This window comes from Erythrolamprus reginae, chromosome 3 (genome assembly GCF_031021105.1).
Source record: "Erythrolamprus reginae isolate rEryReg1 chromosome 3, rEryReg1.hap1, whole genome shotgun sequence".
NCBI classification, from domain to species: Eukaryota; Metazoa; Chordata; class Lepidosauria; order Squamata; family Dipsadidae; genus Erythrolamprus; species Erythrolamprus reginae.
The window spans coordinates 6,456,452-6,473,069 of NC_091952.1; the positions used below are offsets into that span (position 1 = coordinate 6,456,452).

Below are 16,618 nucleotides of genomic sequence, written 5' to 3' on the forward strand. Positions count from 1 at the left end.
CACGAGAGGCCTAAATTTAAAAAGGGCGCGAAGGCCTTCGCGCCGAAAAATCGCTCCGAATATGTCTTAAAGGGGAAGCGATCGACTAAGTCCAGGAGACTAGAAAGCCGTCTCACTCCGCAGGAGGTATTTCTTAAGCCCTTTAATATATATATACAATAAAGAATCAATAAATCAATAAATTAATACTTGCACCAGAACCTCCAGGCCAAAGGATTAAAAGAATCCACAAGCGGCCGCGGGGATCGTACACGGCAAAACCGCCGGGGGAAAACGAAACCGCAACTTCTCCAAAGTAAAAAAGCCGAGCCGCAAACGGCTGGCGCTATTAGTGCAAGTAAATAATAATGGTAAAACAATTCTTACTACTTTTGAAGGAAAAGATCGAAGGGAAGGTGTTAGAATGTTGAACGAGCTATCACAATACAACCGCAGGATATGCGAACTGAGCGAATTCTGGGGAAGGGGCGGATCCGGCAAGCTTTTTTAACACTAGGCTCAGTTCCACCGGATTGGACGTGAGCAACCCATGTGACTGCTGGACCCGCTCCTTCAGTACGGAGAATTCTCTCCACAATATTATTTTGTCCCCAAAAGCTACTGTATTTTCCAGAGTACAAATTGCTGCAGGGAGGTGTCAATAACTATAAATGTCTATAGAATGTTCAAATTTTTTAATTTATTTTTAAAGACAGTTTTATTATTGTTCTCGACAACTTAACAAATTGAAGAAGCTTTTTAAAATTAATGCTTGATATGAAGAGGCCCGGTGCTATTGTACCTTCTCTTAGTTAGCAGAGAATACTTCCAGAAAGCCACATCGATTTTAAAGATCTGTAAAAGTATAATCTGCAGAAGCAAAAAAGTATAAGGCGCAGAAGCAAAAAAAGCCAAAAATTTGCAAAATCTCACACGCGCGAGTGTCCTTGCGCAAGATTTTGCTTCCTGCGCATGCGCAGAAGCTGGATCTTGTGTGGACCAGATCCCCCAAGAGATTAGAACTGCCCCCACCCTCCTTGCCTTCCATAAACTCCTTAAAACTCACCTCTGCCGTCAGGCATGGGGAAATTGAGGTATTCCCCCCTCCCCCGGGCCTAGACAATTTATGTATGGTATGCCTGTGTGTATGTCTGGTTTAATAATGGGGTTTTTAAATTTTTTTAATTTATTGGATTTGTTGTGAATTGTTTTATTATATGTTGTGAGCCGCCCCGAGTTTACGGAGAGGGGCGGCATACAAATCCAATCAATCAATCAATCAATCAATCAATCAATCAACAAACAAACAAACAAATAATAAACAAACAAACAAACAAACAAATAAAATAAATAAATAAATCACCTTTTGCAAACTTTTGACAAGCAAAATCAATGGGGAAGCCAGATTCACTTATCTGCTGTATTACTAAACTACTGCAGTAATTCACTTAACACTTAACAACTGTGGTAAGAAATGGGGCAAAACTCACTTAACAAATGTTTCACTTAACAACATAAATTTTGTGCTCAATTGTGGTCATAAGTCAAGGACTACTGTATAGTATTAGCAATATATGCTAATGTAATTTAATAATTCTGTAGTCGTAAGTCAAGAACTATCACATAGCATTAGCAATATAAGATAAATAATGTATTTTAATAATCCTGAAATATTACCCCATCTAACAAAATATAGGCTACAGGTTCAGGATTAATTCTAATATCTTTCAAATATTTGACAATGCCTGGCCCTATAAAGCATAATCATAAATTATCTTACCTGAGTTGAAAACATCACTCAAGAGTTTCTGGAGATACATTATCAGATGTTGTATTGATGGGAATGGGGAAAATTGTGATGAAGCCAGCAGCTGAGGTGGTGCTTCCCTGTTGCCATTACAGTACATTCGTCCCTGGAATTATTTAACTGGGTGCCAGCCCCTGAGGAATACAGGAAACGAATCTCACCCTCATGAATGACCATCAGTTGATGGTTTTACAAAAGGCAGAGAACGAACTGCTGCAGCTTAAACCTTCTGTCAGTAGAGGGAACGAAGAAGAGACAAAAAACGGGTAATTTCAAATAATTTCCCCACTCAAAAATGCAGAGGGAACCAGGAGACATGGCAATGAGAGCAAATTCCAGATATTCTTTAATATTGGGCATATTATTCCGTCACCAACTTTTTTCAGCATTCGGTAGCATTCAAAATATTGTCAAGTCTGTATTGGTTTTCCAAAAGGTTTCTCAAAACTTTTTGAAACAAAAATGGCACCATAACAACAGTGGTTGTTAATGGTTACTCGCAATCAAATGCTCTCAGATGCTTCCAGAGAGGGATTCTCCTATAAAATCAAACTGCTTCCATCATTAATTTTACACAGAGGCTCAGATGTCACTGTCTTCAAGGTATAACGTAATTGTCCTTTTCTATTCTTTGATTCTACCTTTTTTCTTACCACAAAAATCAGTATTTGTGGAGAAAAGAGTGCAACAGATGCAGCATGCTTCTTCATTAGATGATTTGGAAAGTTCATAATCATCCTGTCAAATTGAGCTGGACACCTGGGGACTTTTGACTGTTTTCAGTAACAATACAGAAGCCATCTGCATGCCTGTAGAAGGGTTGTTGTTTTTTAAACTTCTTAACATAGATGGAAACTCTGGGATTTCCTGGTGGTCTCTCCGCCAGGTAACTGAACTGACCCTGATTAGTTGTTCCAGTATTGTTCTGTCGGGCTCTCTGGTACACTCCTCCCAAAAATTCACAGGTACAAATTTCAGACACACACACGTTTGAAAATTCAAAACAATGTTCTTTATAATGAAAATTAACATAAACTAAGCCCTCTTTTGGTATAGCAAAGAGCACTGGTCTCCAAACAAACTGGTAATTTGTACAAGTCCCTTATCAGTTCTGTGATACTTAGCTTGCAGCTGTGAGGCAATTCACAGTCCTTCTTCTTTCACAAAGTGAAACACACTTTGCTCTAGTTTAGTTTCAAAGCAGGGAAAAATCAGCACACAAAAGGTCAAAGTCAATAAAGCAGTCACGAAACACAACGATCAGATAATCCTCCACAATGGCCAAACCCACAGGCTGCTCTTTATAGCAGCCTCACTAATTACCACAGCCCCACCCAACCACAGGTGGCCTCATTTTCTTTGATAATAATCTCTCAGTTGTTGTTGCCTATTCATCGCTCTCCGCATGCGTGGCTGTATCATTAAGTCTTGTTCTGAATCCAAGGAGGAGAGAGATAATTGATCTCCTTCTGAACTGTCTGCCACTCTCCTCCTCCCTGTCACTCATGTCTTCTTGGTCAGAGGAGCCTTCATCATCAGATTCCACTGGGGGCAAAACAGGCATGTGGATGTCTCCCCCACATTCACAGTCCTTGGGGCAGGAGCTGGGCCAGAGTTAACCACAACAAGTATCATCCAAAGTTGGATCTGTGCTGATATCTGTTACAACAGAGCTTCATAAGAAAATATATATGAATCTCAACAAACATGAATGAAGATTTGTTTAAAATACAAATGGAAAAATATCCGTTTCATTAAAAAAAGAATGAAATGTTATGTGAATTTAAATTTTACGGTACCTGTGTCCCATAGGTTATAGAGGCTGAGGTGAAGAAAATATTCCTACTGCTGGAGAAAATAACATGCACCAAGATAAAGCTGAGTTTAGCTAAACCAAGCGCAAGTGCTCATTGGAATCACAGTATTTTTACATTTTAATAGTAAACAACCCATTCTATAGAAAGACATTTAAGAAAAAGGCATTCAAGAAAATATAGCATGTGAGGAAAATAATTTCTCAATCTCCCGCATTAAGATATAATCTAATTCATATATCATGCTGAAATCTAACATGGTTTGCTAGTTTAAGCATGAGTGTTGAAAGAAATGACCCATACAGCATCTTATTGTAAAATACGGTTAAAACCTATAGTAGATTCTTATGATAAAACAACAGCACAGTATGGTATGGCTGAAGAAAATGTAAGACTTGATTCCAAGATGTGAACATAGAAATGAAGTGTACCAAATATGCAAAGCAATGGTTCAACCATTAGGGATGCCTAATGAAAACACAGTTCTGCACCTTGTACTTCCAAAGCAAAAGATGAAGAACAGCGTGCAAACTTTCATCTTATTATCCTGGATCTTATTTACGGTAAGTTATGTAATATATAGAATAAACAGAGAATATAGAGGCATTTCCGGGCCAGGTTATCTCCGGGACCGCCTTCTGCCGCACGAAGCCCAGCGACCAATTAGGTCCCACAGTGGGCCTTCTCCGGGTCCCGTCAACTAAACAATGTTGTTTGGCGGGACCCAGGGGAAGAGCCTTCTCTGTGGCGGCCCCGGCCCTCTGGAACCAACTCCCCCCAGAGATTAGAATAGCCCCCACCCTTCTTGCCTTTCGTAAGCTTCTTAAAACCCACCTCTGTCGTCAGGCTTGGGGGAACTGAGATATTCTTTCCCCCTAGGCTTCTACAATTTATGTATGGTATGTTTGTGTGTATGTTTGGTTTTAAAATAAGGCTTTTTAGCTGTTTTAGTATTGGATTGTCGCATGTTGTTTTTACCACTGTTGTTAGCCGCCCCAAGTCTACGGAGAGGGGTGGCATACAAATCCAATAAATAAATAAATAAATCTCAAGTTTGGGGGGAACCACACCTAATGATTTCAGACCCTTCCACTAAATAATGTGTAGAGTTACCGGTATATTAAAAAATGCTCCAAGACAGTAACCTCACCGTACTTCTATGCTTGTTCCTACTTGGACATCAGAACATAACCCATATCTAGAGCAGTTTCTAAAATGAAAGCTGATAGAAGGAACTGAAAGAAGATTATAAGGTTATCTAAGTTAATTAGGCAGACAAGAGCTTCTTCTAAAGTACCGTAACCTACCAGAGATATGATTAATAGGTTTTGATGCTATACTGTATATCTCCTTCTCCACCCTCATTTTACAAGTTTCAAAAATCAACAGACAGGCAAGTACAGAAATATTTAGCATTAAGTTGTAGAAAATTTGCCTACTGCATGTTTTTACATTACAATAATGGGCTAATGAATCAAATACTGCACATGTAAAGCTGTGAATGGCTTAATTCTGGAAAAGCAGAAATAGTAATATTTGAAATACTGATCACAAATAATAAGACTTATTCATCATACTTCATATCAAAGCGTATCATATAATCAAAGACAAGGGAAACAACTTATGATTGTTTCAGCATCCCCATGGTCATATGCTCGAAATTTTAAGGAAGGTCTTTTGTAAAAGGAGAAATATATTTGCAAGGTATTACTTTATTTTTTTCGGGGGGGGGGGGGGAAACACTCATTTCCAAATAGGGGCCCTCCCCCACCCCATCCCCCATCCCCACCTCACAGACAGCTACCCTCCTTTCTAAAAAAAAAACCCTACTGTAATTCTCCAGTGATGGTTATCTATGTAAAGCCTAAAGGAAGAAAAAAATGCATTCTAGAAATCAACATGTCTTTTCTGACTCTTGCTGTTATTGTACCTGAAGCCTTGGAGCGCACTTAAAATATATATCCTGTTCACTTTGTCAAGAGCTCCCTAAGGATGATAAGACAATTAAGATATTACACAATGACCCCACAGGAGCAGGAGTGCACAAGATTACAGACGTACCTTGTGTTTCCAAGAGTAAGAAAAACGAAAGAAGACTAGTTGTCTTATTGGCAAGGGACCACTGATAAATAAGAAAACACACACACACACAAACACATTCCTCACCCACCCCAACCCAGGATTGGAGAGAATGAGAGTCTGTTCTCATTTTCTGCATTGAGTTTACGATCTGAGTCTACGGAGAGGGACGGCCTAGAAATCCAAATAATAAATAACAAATAAATACATTTCTAAACAAAATTAACAAACCAATTGAGTCCTCGGAGAGGGGAGGCATAAAAATCCAATCAATCAATCAATCAATCAATCAATAATAAATAAATAAACTTACATAACACCATTTTGCTGGCTAAAGTTACCTAGAGGTTGCGTATGGTCAAAGATCTGGAGAAGTATCCTATGAAATTAGACGAACAATCCTGGGCCTAGAAAGCCTAGAACTACGGCGCCTAAAACACTATTTGAGTATTGGCCACAAGATCATATGCTGCAACGTCCTACCAGTCAATGACTACTTCAGCCCTCAACCGCAACAACACAAGAGCACACAACAGATTCAAACAATACGAACCACTCCAAACTTGACTGCAAAAAATATGATTTCAACAATCGAGTTATCGAAGCGTGGAACTCATTACCGGACTCAATTGTGTCAACCTCTAACCACCAACACTTCTCCCTTAGACTCTCCACGATTGACCTCTACAGGTTCCTAAGAGGCCAGTAAGGGGCATACATAAGTGCACTGGTGTGCCTTTCGTCCCCTGTCCAATTGTCTTTCCTTTCTTTCAACTATCTTATATATTCTCTTACTTTCATGTATCCTCTCCTCTAAGTTCACTTTCACCCTCATTTATATTACCACATGTCTATCTTTCTTCCTATGTATTTGTGTATTGGACAAATGAATAAATAAATAAATAAGTTGGAGATCCCTGTTCTACATTTTTTATGCCGCCCCGAGTTTCCGGAGAGGGGCAGCATACAAATCTAATAAATAATAATCATAATAGGTGTTCTTCAACAGTTGCCCAACATAGAGTGCTTCACTGTTGTCTCAACATAAAGCAGTCAAGTCATGCTTAACTGTTGCCAAGTGCAGGGTTGTATACTAAGTTTAGCCAGTAATTTCAGCTGTGCAAAGTTCTCCTTGCTGCCTATGACATGTGAAATTCAAGGCGGAATATAATCAGAGAGCTCTTCAAGCTATCCAATAGATCTTTTTTGTTCAGTGGGAGCACAATCCTTCCAGAATAGCTGAATCCCAAATTCTAAGTCACATTTTCTATTGATAAATGCTATAATCTATTATGAATATAACTAGATCCATTATTAATGTTATAGTACATGAGAAGGTATAACAGGATGTGAGAACACCAGAACATTGATGGCACTTCAATGCTGATCTCTAAATGACTATAAGCCCATATTTTTCTCTCCTTGAATCAAATTCTGTTTTCCTCTCTATAGTGCAGCAATCTGAAGCACTCTTACAAACTAGCTTTTTATATTAAATCAATATTACAGAAGCAGTATTTATAATGTCTAAATTGGAGACTTTCATTACACAAAGCTTTTGACATGATTTACAAGTCTGTATCATGCGCTACAGTTTGAAATAAAACCAGAGTATTTTCCTGTTTGCTACAAGTAAAATGGTAAATGAAATAAATGTAATTCATTTATCAAACTCATAATATGCTTAAGTCATAATGAACTTAAGCAGATTATAATAAAATGAAATCCAAACCACTATATCAGCAAGTTAAAGTAAACAAGTTAGAACATATAAAGCACAAAATTGTTTGTTTGTTTATCATATGGCACAATGACACCACAGCACAAGATTAGTAAATAAGAATCAAGCCAAAATTTGGTTCCAATAACAATCTGCAAAGACTTTCAGAGGAATATCGTTTCACTACATTCTGGGAGATCACCACTGAAGAGGACATCTACCTTCTGAAAGAAAGTTGTTCAAGTGTATGGTAGCCATGATAAAACAACAACAGTATTTTCTGGTTCTACTTCATCTCACTTCATGAAAATGGGAGACAATAAGCAACTTATCCTGGGAGGATAGTCACTGGAGTAAACAGTCCTGAAGTTATCTACTTCCAAGCTATATTTACAGATAATATATGAATGTATTATCTGTTCTGTCGGGCTCTCTGGTAGAATCCTCCCACAAATTCACAGGTACAAATTTCAGACACACACATGTTTGAAAATTAAAAACAATGTTCTTTATAATGAAAATTCACTTAAACTAAGCCCTTTTTTGGTATAGCGAAGAGCACTCGTCTCCAAACAAATTGGTAATTGGTACAAGTCCCTTATCAGTTCTGTGATACTTAGCTTGCAGCTGTGAGGCAATTCACAGTCCTTCTTCTTTCACAAAGTAACACATACTTTGCTCTGGTTTAGTTTCAAAGCAGGGAAAAATCAGCACACAAAAAGTCAAAGTCAGTAAAGCAGTCACGAAACACAAATATCAGATAATCCTCCACAATGGCCAAACCCACAGGCTGCTATTTATAGCAGCCTCACTAATTACCACACCCCCACCCAACCACAGGTGGCCTCATTTTCTTTCATAATAATCTCTCAGTTGTTGTTGCCTATGCATCGCTCTCCGCATGTGTGGCTGTATCATTAACTCTTGTTCTGAATCCAAGGAGGAGCTAGATAATTGATCTCCTTCTGAGCTGTCTGCCACACTCTCCTCCTCCCTGTCACTCATGTCTTCTTGGTCAGAGGACCCTTCATCAGCAGATTCCACCGGGGGGCAAAACAGGCCTGCAGCATGTGGATGTCTCCCCCACATCCACAGTCCTTGGGGCAGAAGCTGGGCCAGAGCTAACCACAACAATTATCCAAGTAACAATTTGCCAAGTAACAAAATTCCACTATTGCCTAGCATTTGGATAAAACTTGGATGCCGAGCAAGATTTTAGTTACTTTAAAGAGGAAAACTTCGGGGAAATGATAAGGCCATTCAGGATGTGTTCTGTGGTTAACAAATTGAGAAGCAAAGTATCAATGGCAAACCACCAGCTATTATATTTAATAAATTTACTTTATGGCTCCTTAAAAAAACATGGTGGCTCAATCAAACTCTGACATACTTAACATTAGGCATTTTAACGACCCCAGTAAGCACAACATGTAATTATTAATTTTAAAAAATATCAATCAGGCCAAGGTGTTCTATATAGAAAGCCAAGTTTGTACATCTGTGTGCATTAGCCTTAACTAAACACAAAAGGGTTAAGCTGTAACATTAGAAATACTGCTATCTGACCACCAAATGAACAAGTACAGATATCAAATATCACAGACTCATATGTTCTCAACAATCCAGTGGGAAAAATAACCTTAAATATAAAAACATACCATCACAAGAGGATGGCGAGGGCTATACACAGAGGCATTTTTCATGCATTATGAAAGGTACAATCTGAATAATGGAAGATTACAGCTCAACATAAATATGTGTGCTACTATGTAAAATAATGCACTTGGGGAAAAGGAATCCTCAATCTGAGTATTGTATTGGCAGTTCTGTGTTAGCAAAAACTTCAGAAGAAAAGGATTTAGGGGTAGTGATTTCAGACAGTCTCAAAATGGGTGAACAGTGCAGTCAGGCGGTAGGGAAAGCAAGTAGGATGCTTGGCTGCATAGCTAGAGGTATAACAAGCAGGAAGAGGGAGATTGTGATCCCCTTATATAGAGCGCTGGTGAGACCCCATTGGGAATACTGTGTTCAGTTCTGGAGACCTCACCTACAAAAAGATATTGACAAAATTGAACGGGTCCAAAGACGGGCTACAAGAATGGTGGAAGGTCTTAAGCATAAAACATATCAGGAAAGACTTCATGAACTCAATCTGTATAGTCTGGAGGACAGAAGGAAAAGGGGGGACATGATCGAAACATTTAAATATGTTAAAGGGTTAAATAAGGTCCAGGAGTGAAGTGTTTTTAATAGGAAAGTGAACACAAGAACAAGGGGACACAATCTGAAGTTAGTTGGGGGAAAGATCAAAAGCAACATGAGAAAATATTATTTTACTGAAAGAGTAGTAGATCCTTGGAACAAACTTCGAGCAGACGTGGTAGATAAATCCACAGTAACTGAATTTAAACATGCCTGGGATAAACATATATCCATCCTAAGATAAAATACATGAAATAGTATAAGGGCAGACTAGATGGACCATGAGGTCTTTTTCTGCCGTCAGACTTCTATGTTTCTATGTTTCTATTACTAGAACTATATAAGCTTGTCAAATGTAGTAAATATGATGAATATTATTTGTACTAAAATGTATGACACTCAGGTGCCACAATGTTCACGCATCGCTATTAGTCTTGTTAAAAAAAACAAACTTGAAGGAAAAAAAAGGAAATGTACAATCAAAACATAAATGTATTGCCCAGCCTAGCCACTACTTGTAAGACCTGGGACTAAAATGTTTCCAACACAGAATGTAAATTCTCAATATGGCTGAGAATATTTCAAGTGACGTCCATCATACAGGGACATAAACTTAGAGTGACCTGCATTTGTTTTAACAGCTCTTTTATGAATGCTAATTAACCTTTTAGTAGTATACACAGAAACAGCAACTTACAAGATAGTGAGTGTGTGCCTTTGGGTAAATATTCAAAGAGCAGAGAACTCTCTTCTCCCAGCATGTCAGCTTTCAAGGACAGTAAGCTATTCTTGCTCATAAGAGCTGCCCGCAAGTTAGCAACTGCTAGAGCCTGAAGTGCATCCTCTTTCTCTGGAGTAAGTGGCTGAGAGAGATAACTCACATCACCGCCTAGGAGTGCTTCATCAATCTTTGCATAAAGATCCAGTCTCTCTATTCTGTTGTCAGAATTGTTGGGCTCTGCCCCTGTCAGATCCACACCTGAATGAAAAAGAAACAAAGAAACGTAAGTTTACATTTAAGCTTGGAGACTTAGCAGAAGTCCATTTGTAAAGCCACATTTGAGCTCAGTGTCAGCACCAATATTCGGAGGTAAAAGACTTAAAATACAGTGATACCTTGTCTTACAAACTTAATTGGTTCTGGGACAAGGTTCTTGTGTTTTTGCGATGCTGGGATTCCTGAGGCTCCCCTCACTGGGAAACCCCACCTCCGGACTTCTGTTGCAGCATCACAAAAACACGGAACACGGAAGTCCAGAGGTGGGGTTTCCCATGGAGGGGAGCCTCAGGGGAATCCCAGCAGCGCAAAAATGGGTGCTTCGTTGGCAACGGGAGTCCAGAGGCGGGGCATCCCAGCTGCGGCGGTGGGTTTGTAAGATGAAAATAGTTTGTAAGAAGAGGCAAAAAAATCTTAAACCCCGGGTTTGTATTTCGAAAAGTTTGTATGACGAGGCGTTTGTAAGACGAGGTATCACTGTACAGTATATACTTTTCTGCCAGCTTACATTTCATATCTCCAAGTTATGATCTCTTCACTGATATTACTTTCATAGTGTATACTTTGCAAGATATACTATATATATATACTATATATATACATACACATACAGAACCTATGGTCTAGAGGTTAAAGCAACTGACTCCCAGGTTCAAATCCCAGTAAGGGTATGGCTAGATGATGAGAGCAAAATAGCTTGAAATAGATCTATACTAGTCTCCCTTCCTTTTCATTATCAGCAAAAATAAGTTACGTACACACACACACACATATACATACAGCATTCTGTTGTATCTTTGCTGCTATAGTACAGAAGACTAATTACCCAGTTTAAAAAAAAATACTCCAGATTAGCTTTTTGTTTCTTTTCCTAACTCTGCTACAGTTTAATCAAGTTTAATTTTACTATTTCCTAACTGAAAAGAATAAAAGCAGGTCTCTCATGAAATTTATTACTACCATAGCAAAATATCTCATTTTTAAACAATAACTTTCAAAGATCAAGTAGCAGAATGAGAAGATTGTGAAAGATCTGACAGGAAGTTATTACAGGATGCAAATTGCCATTTTTTAAAAAAAATTAATCAGATCAGTAAAACAAATACTAAAAATACCAGTACTCCAAAAGTCATTTTTAGAAGAAGTTACCATTTTGTTAGTACAGCAGCATCTACTATGTATGGTCCATTGAAATCAGAGGTTTGTTGAGTTTAAAAAGTGCTTCCCTTTCTAATTTCACCAATGTATTTTTCACTAATATCATTTGATACTTTTGGGTAGAGATGCAAAATTCCCTGGAATGCAAGTGAGCCCAAGGAGTACTGTGTATGGCCGATATCATTTCACCCAGGAGCATGGAAAGCAGCTTCAGGGGAACCCTGGGCTGTCTCATGACCTGATGGGAAAGTTCCAAGACACGATCCTGATGCTCCTGGTAAAAGTACACCATGCACTTCAGCAAGTCGACAATGGCTCCTAAATGGGTCAGTCTGGTGGTAGGGGACAGACGACTCTTGTCTAAATTTATCGAGAACCCATGGTGTCTGAGGGTGTTAACCGTTACCTAGACATCGTGCACCACCTGGTGCCTGGACAATGACTGAACGAGTATATCGTCCAGGTAACACTGGACATGCACAGATATCTCAAATGTGCCACTGGTGCTGCCATCACCTTGATGAAGACCCTTGTCCCTGTACTCATAAGGAGACCCTGCGTAACAGAAACTTAAATATTTTTGGTGGGAAGACCGAATTGGTATGTGTATGTAGGCCTCGGTGAGATCAATCAAAGTGACGAGGTTAAAATCTTGGGGGGTGAGGGGGAGACACGACAGAGAGGAATTCTAGGGATAGCCCAGATGACATGGTCTCTCTGACCCACATATTGGTTGTAGTTTCCTCACATCTGCTGGAAAAAAGTGCCAGACACCCCCCAAAGGAAGAGTTTAAGAGTATGCACTTAGCAAGCCGGAAGGTGTGACCTCCTGCACCTCAAAAGGGCTGCCGGTATTGTTTGCCCCTGCCAGCCCTATCTGGGGCCTGTCTCTTTCTGGTGCCATACCTCCCCTGCCTTACCTGTCCCCTGGTCTGGGGAAAGGGGCGATTATAAGAAGAGGGGCGAAAGGAACCCTTATGGGAGTAGGAAGGGAAGATCTTCCTCTTATTGTGGGATTCTATCATGATAGGATCCAAGACTTCCCAAAAAACAGCTGGCCCTTATAGGGAGCAGATGCCAGGTCCCATGTATGGCACGTGTCTGATTGCCTGCTGCGCAGCCAGTGCCTTCTTCTTGCTACTGCAGAAGTCCCCATACATCTGGTGACAAAATGGGCCAATTGGAAGGTGACATCAGACATAAGCTGAGCCACAGCCGGGAGTTTACTGAGGTCCTGATGGGCCCTGTGTTTCTCTACAGGGAGACACTCCTGAAGTTGCTGCAGCCAGCTCAATGACGTGCGTGAGAAAAAGGAGGCGGTGGTGGACCCTCTAACCACCCAGACAGCAACCTGGTGGGCTTCCTGGAGCGCCTGTTCCGTCCTCCGGCCGCAGCAGCTCATCATATTGGCCCACCCTGTGGTTCGAGGAGGACACGGGAAGCAGTTGAAAATGTTGCACCAGATCCATTGCCACATTATCGTATGTCCAAATGAGGTGGAAGAAAGCCATTGGCGCCTGATGGTCTCCACAAAGAGCGAGGGAACCGATTTTATCTCGGCTTCCAAGGTGGTCTCCTCAAACAGGGGGTCCTTAATCGAGTTTTCATCATAGGGCTCAGGGAGAGTGGCTCCCAGATTGGCAGCATTATTAGCTTTAAACAAAAATGATTTGAATAGACTGCAATGAAATAGGCCCGATGAGGCAGTAGGGTTGGGGGTCATCCTCTCGTCCTCAGAGAGGTCCAGATCTAACTCACCTTCTTCTAGGTCGGAGTGAGACGGGGAGACCCCTTAAGGCCGAAAGTGAGAGGGAAACCCCCTAGAGCCAGTGGTCCTTGGCTCGAGGCTCAGCAAGAACCGAAGCCCACACCTTGCTCAACCCAGCGACTCCAATGGTAATATAGGTGAGCTGGGGAGAAAACTCACAGTTTGAACTGTCAATGACAGATGGTGGAGAAATGCCTCAGAAGAATGGGAGCACCAAGAGAACAGGTGTCCTATTCAGCCTAAGTACTGAGTCAAAAGAGGAGGAATTAAGGCAAGAGGATGAAGATATACAATCTGACAGATTTAGCCCTCATTGGGCGGTGTCATCCCATTCTTGGAGTTTAGTTCCACCCACTATGGAGAAAATGTTATTACCAATTGTTCTGTCGAGCTCTCTGGTAGAATCATCCCAAAAATGCACAGATACAATTTCAGACACACACGTTTGAAAATTAAAAACAATGTTCTTTATAATGAAAATTCACTTAAACTAAGCCCTCTTTTGGTATAGCAAAGAGCACTGGTCTCCAAACAAACTGGTCATTTGTACAAGTCCCTTATCAGTTCTGTGATACTTAGCTTGCAGCTGTGAGGCAATTCACAGTCCTTCTTTCACAAAGTGAAACACACTTTGCTCTGCTTTAGTTTCAAAGCGGGGAAAAATCAGCACACAAAAGGTCAAAGTCAGTAAAGCAGTCACGAAACACAACGATCAGATAATCCTCCACAATGGCCAAACCCACAGGCTGCTATTTATAGCAGCCTCACTAATTACCACAGCCCCACCCAACCACAGGTGGCCTCATTTTCTTTGATAATAATCTCTCAGTTGTTGCTGCCTATGCATCGCTCTCCACATGCGTGGCTGTATCATTAACTCTTGTTCTGAATCCAAGGAGGAGCTAGATAATTGATCTCCTTCTGAGCTGTCTGCCACACTCTCCTCCTCCCTGTCACTCATGTCTTCTGGGTCAGAGGAGCCTTCATCAGCAGATTCCACGGGGGGGATGTCTCCCCCACATCCACAGTCTTTGGGGCAGGAGCTGGGCCAGAGCTAACCACAACAACCAATATCAATACAAGTCACTGAGCTCTGTCAAAGACACCCTTGCCCTGTCTAGTTAGCAGATACTGCCACTGAGATTACACCATCCCAAACAATTAAGCAACTTGGAAACAAGATTTATATTTTTTTTAAAAAAATCAGGATAATCAGTATCTATAAATAAACGTTGAACTGCCTCACTGCCCTTCATCTTCTTTAGATGCAGAAGAACAAACAAACCATTTACAAATTCATAGTACATAGAAACCAATTGCACTGGAAAGCCAGGAAAATCATTTCCAGATTTTTGTTATCCTGTTTCAGCATTCTATTTTCACACCCACATCAGGGAACTGATGAACCAAGAGCTGTTCTGTCCAAGACTAAATTTACTGCTGCTATATGAAGAAGGGCAAGACCATGAACTATGATACAACGGTGATAGAAGTTGACACAGATAAATGAAAAACTTAATTAAATTGTGGGAGCCGTATCAGACATTGCAGGAATACAAATTGAAAAACCTCCTCCATCTGTTACAGAAAGGAGTTGGAGTAGTTAATAACTAGAAACTCAGATTTAAAATTTTTAAATAAAGCTTCCATTGTATTAATGGGTCATTTATTTTATAAAACATGATTTCTGCTTACCATTATCAATCTGAAAAACAAACTGAATAAAGATTTCTGATATATGTAGAGAAAAAAGTTGTGAAGAGATTTGAAACATCGATCTTGATGTATGATAGAGAACTCAATTTATAGGATTAATAAACCCTTTCAAAGAGGAATAGACCAAACTGGTTTGGCCATATTCAGTCTTCTAAATTTTGCTAGTCACACTCCCAGAAGTAGTCAAAATAATTTTAAATTATAGCTATTTTTCAATGCCATTGTCTCTTCCTTTCCAATGAAAATTATTAACTGAAAAATATTATTTAACCACTGTTATAAACAACTACTGTATATGCCTTGTCCCTTATGGTATTTATTTTGCCACATCCTTTTGAAATAAGTTCTAGTTAGTTCATAGTGGCCGAATTTATACACCACATACATGATTTTACACAATGCCCTAAATTAATAGAGAAGAATCCATTAGTAGTCTTGAGTCCTTCAGGACTGGGCGGCATAGAAGTCAAATGAATGAATGAATGAATGAATGAATGAATGAATGAATGAATGAATGAATGAATGAATGAATGAATGAATGAATGAATGAATAGTATATGATTTCTTCTATATTACTTTAGGGCATTGTGTAAAATCATCCATTACTGTATGGCCTACAAACTATGCTTTATTTAGCATAATATATTAACTGCAGTTGTGATTCAGTCAATATATGAAGGGGGAATTATCATAGTAGCTGGGGTGGCGCAGAGGTTATAATGTAGTACTGCAATCTAACTCTGCCCTCAGCCAGTTCAGCCGTGTGAGATCATTAAAAGGAGGAACCAGATTGTTGGGAACAATATGCTGACATTTGGGTATGTAAAGCACTAAGGAGAAGTATATAAGTCTGAATACTACTGCTATAGTAACCAAGGGTAGACGACTAGTGGGGGTATAGGACATATATATTTACAACCCATTCCTCTTCCCTTATTTCCCACTTAACTGATTGTTCTATTGCTGTTCCCTATTTCCCCCTGGTATTATTCTTCAGTGCTAGTTCAGTTCATAAGGCCAAATTAATCCTCAATTTGATAAGGAAATTCAATCTGGGATACATTAATAAGATTGGGGGGGTGTAAGATGGGTGGAATTATTTTAAACTGGTTTTGCACATAAAGGTTCACGGTACATGACCATCCTAGACTTAGGCATTGTACTGACCATGACCCACAGAACACCCGTTTTGCTAAGAAGGAGATGTCTTGCCCACACAGTGAGATCAGACACACAGATGACCTTTCTGCATGAGCTGCCTGATGTAATTTTGAGAATGAAGCTGCATGCCTCAGGGTAATTTCCTAAGGGGACGTTCATGCTCTCTTGGATAATCCATTTGGAGATTTTATGAGCTCTATGGCAACCTACAGGATTT

General features: G+C 39.8%; 1 protein-coding gene across 3 annotated transcripts in view; it reads right to left on the reverse strand.

The window, feature by feature from the left end:
* ZBTB46 (zinc finger and BTB domain containing 46) overlaps nt 1-16,618 on the reverse strand; it is a 58,090-nt gene that overhangs the window by 21,324 nt on the left and 20,148 nt on the right. For all 3 annotated transcript variants that reach the window (XM_070744427.1, XM_070744426.1, XM_070744428.1), the window contains one exon: nt 10,299-10,580. In XM_070744427.1, the coding sequence (XP_070600528.1) occupies nt 10,299-10,580 (282 nt within the window). The remainder of the gene's footprint in view (nt 1-10,298; nt 10,581-16,618) is intronic.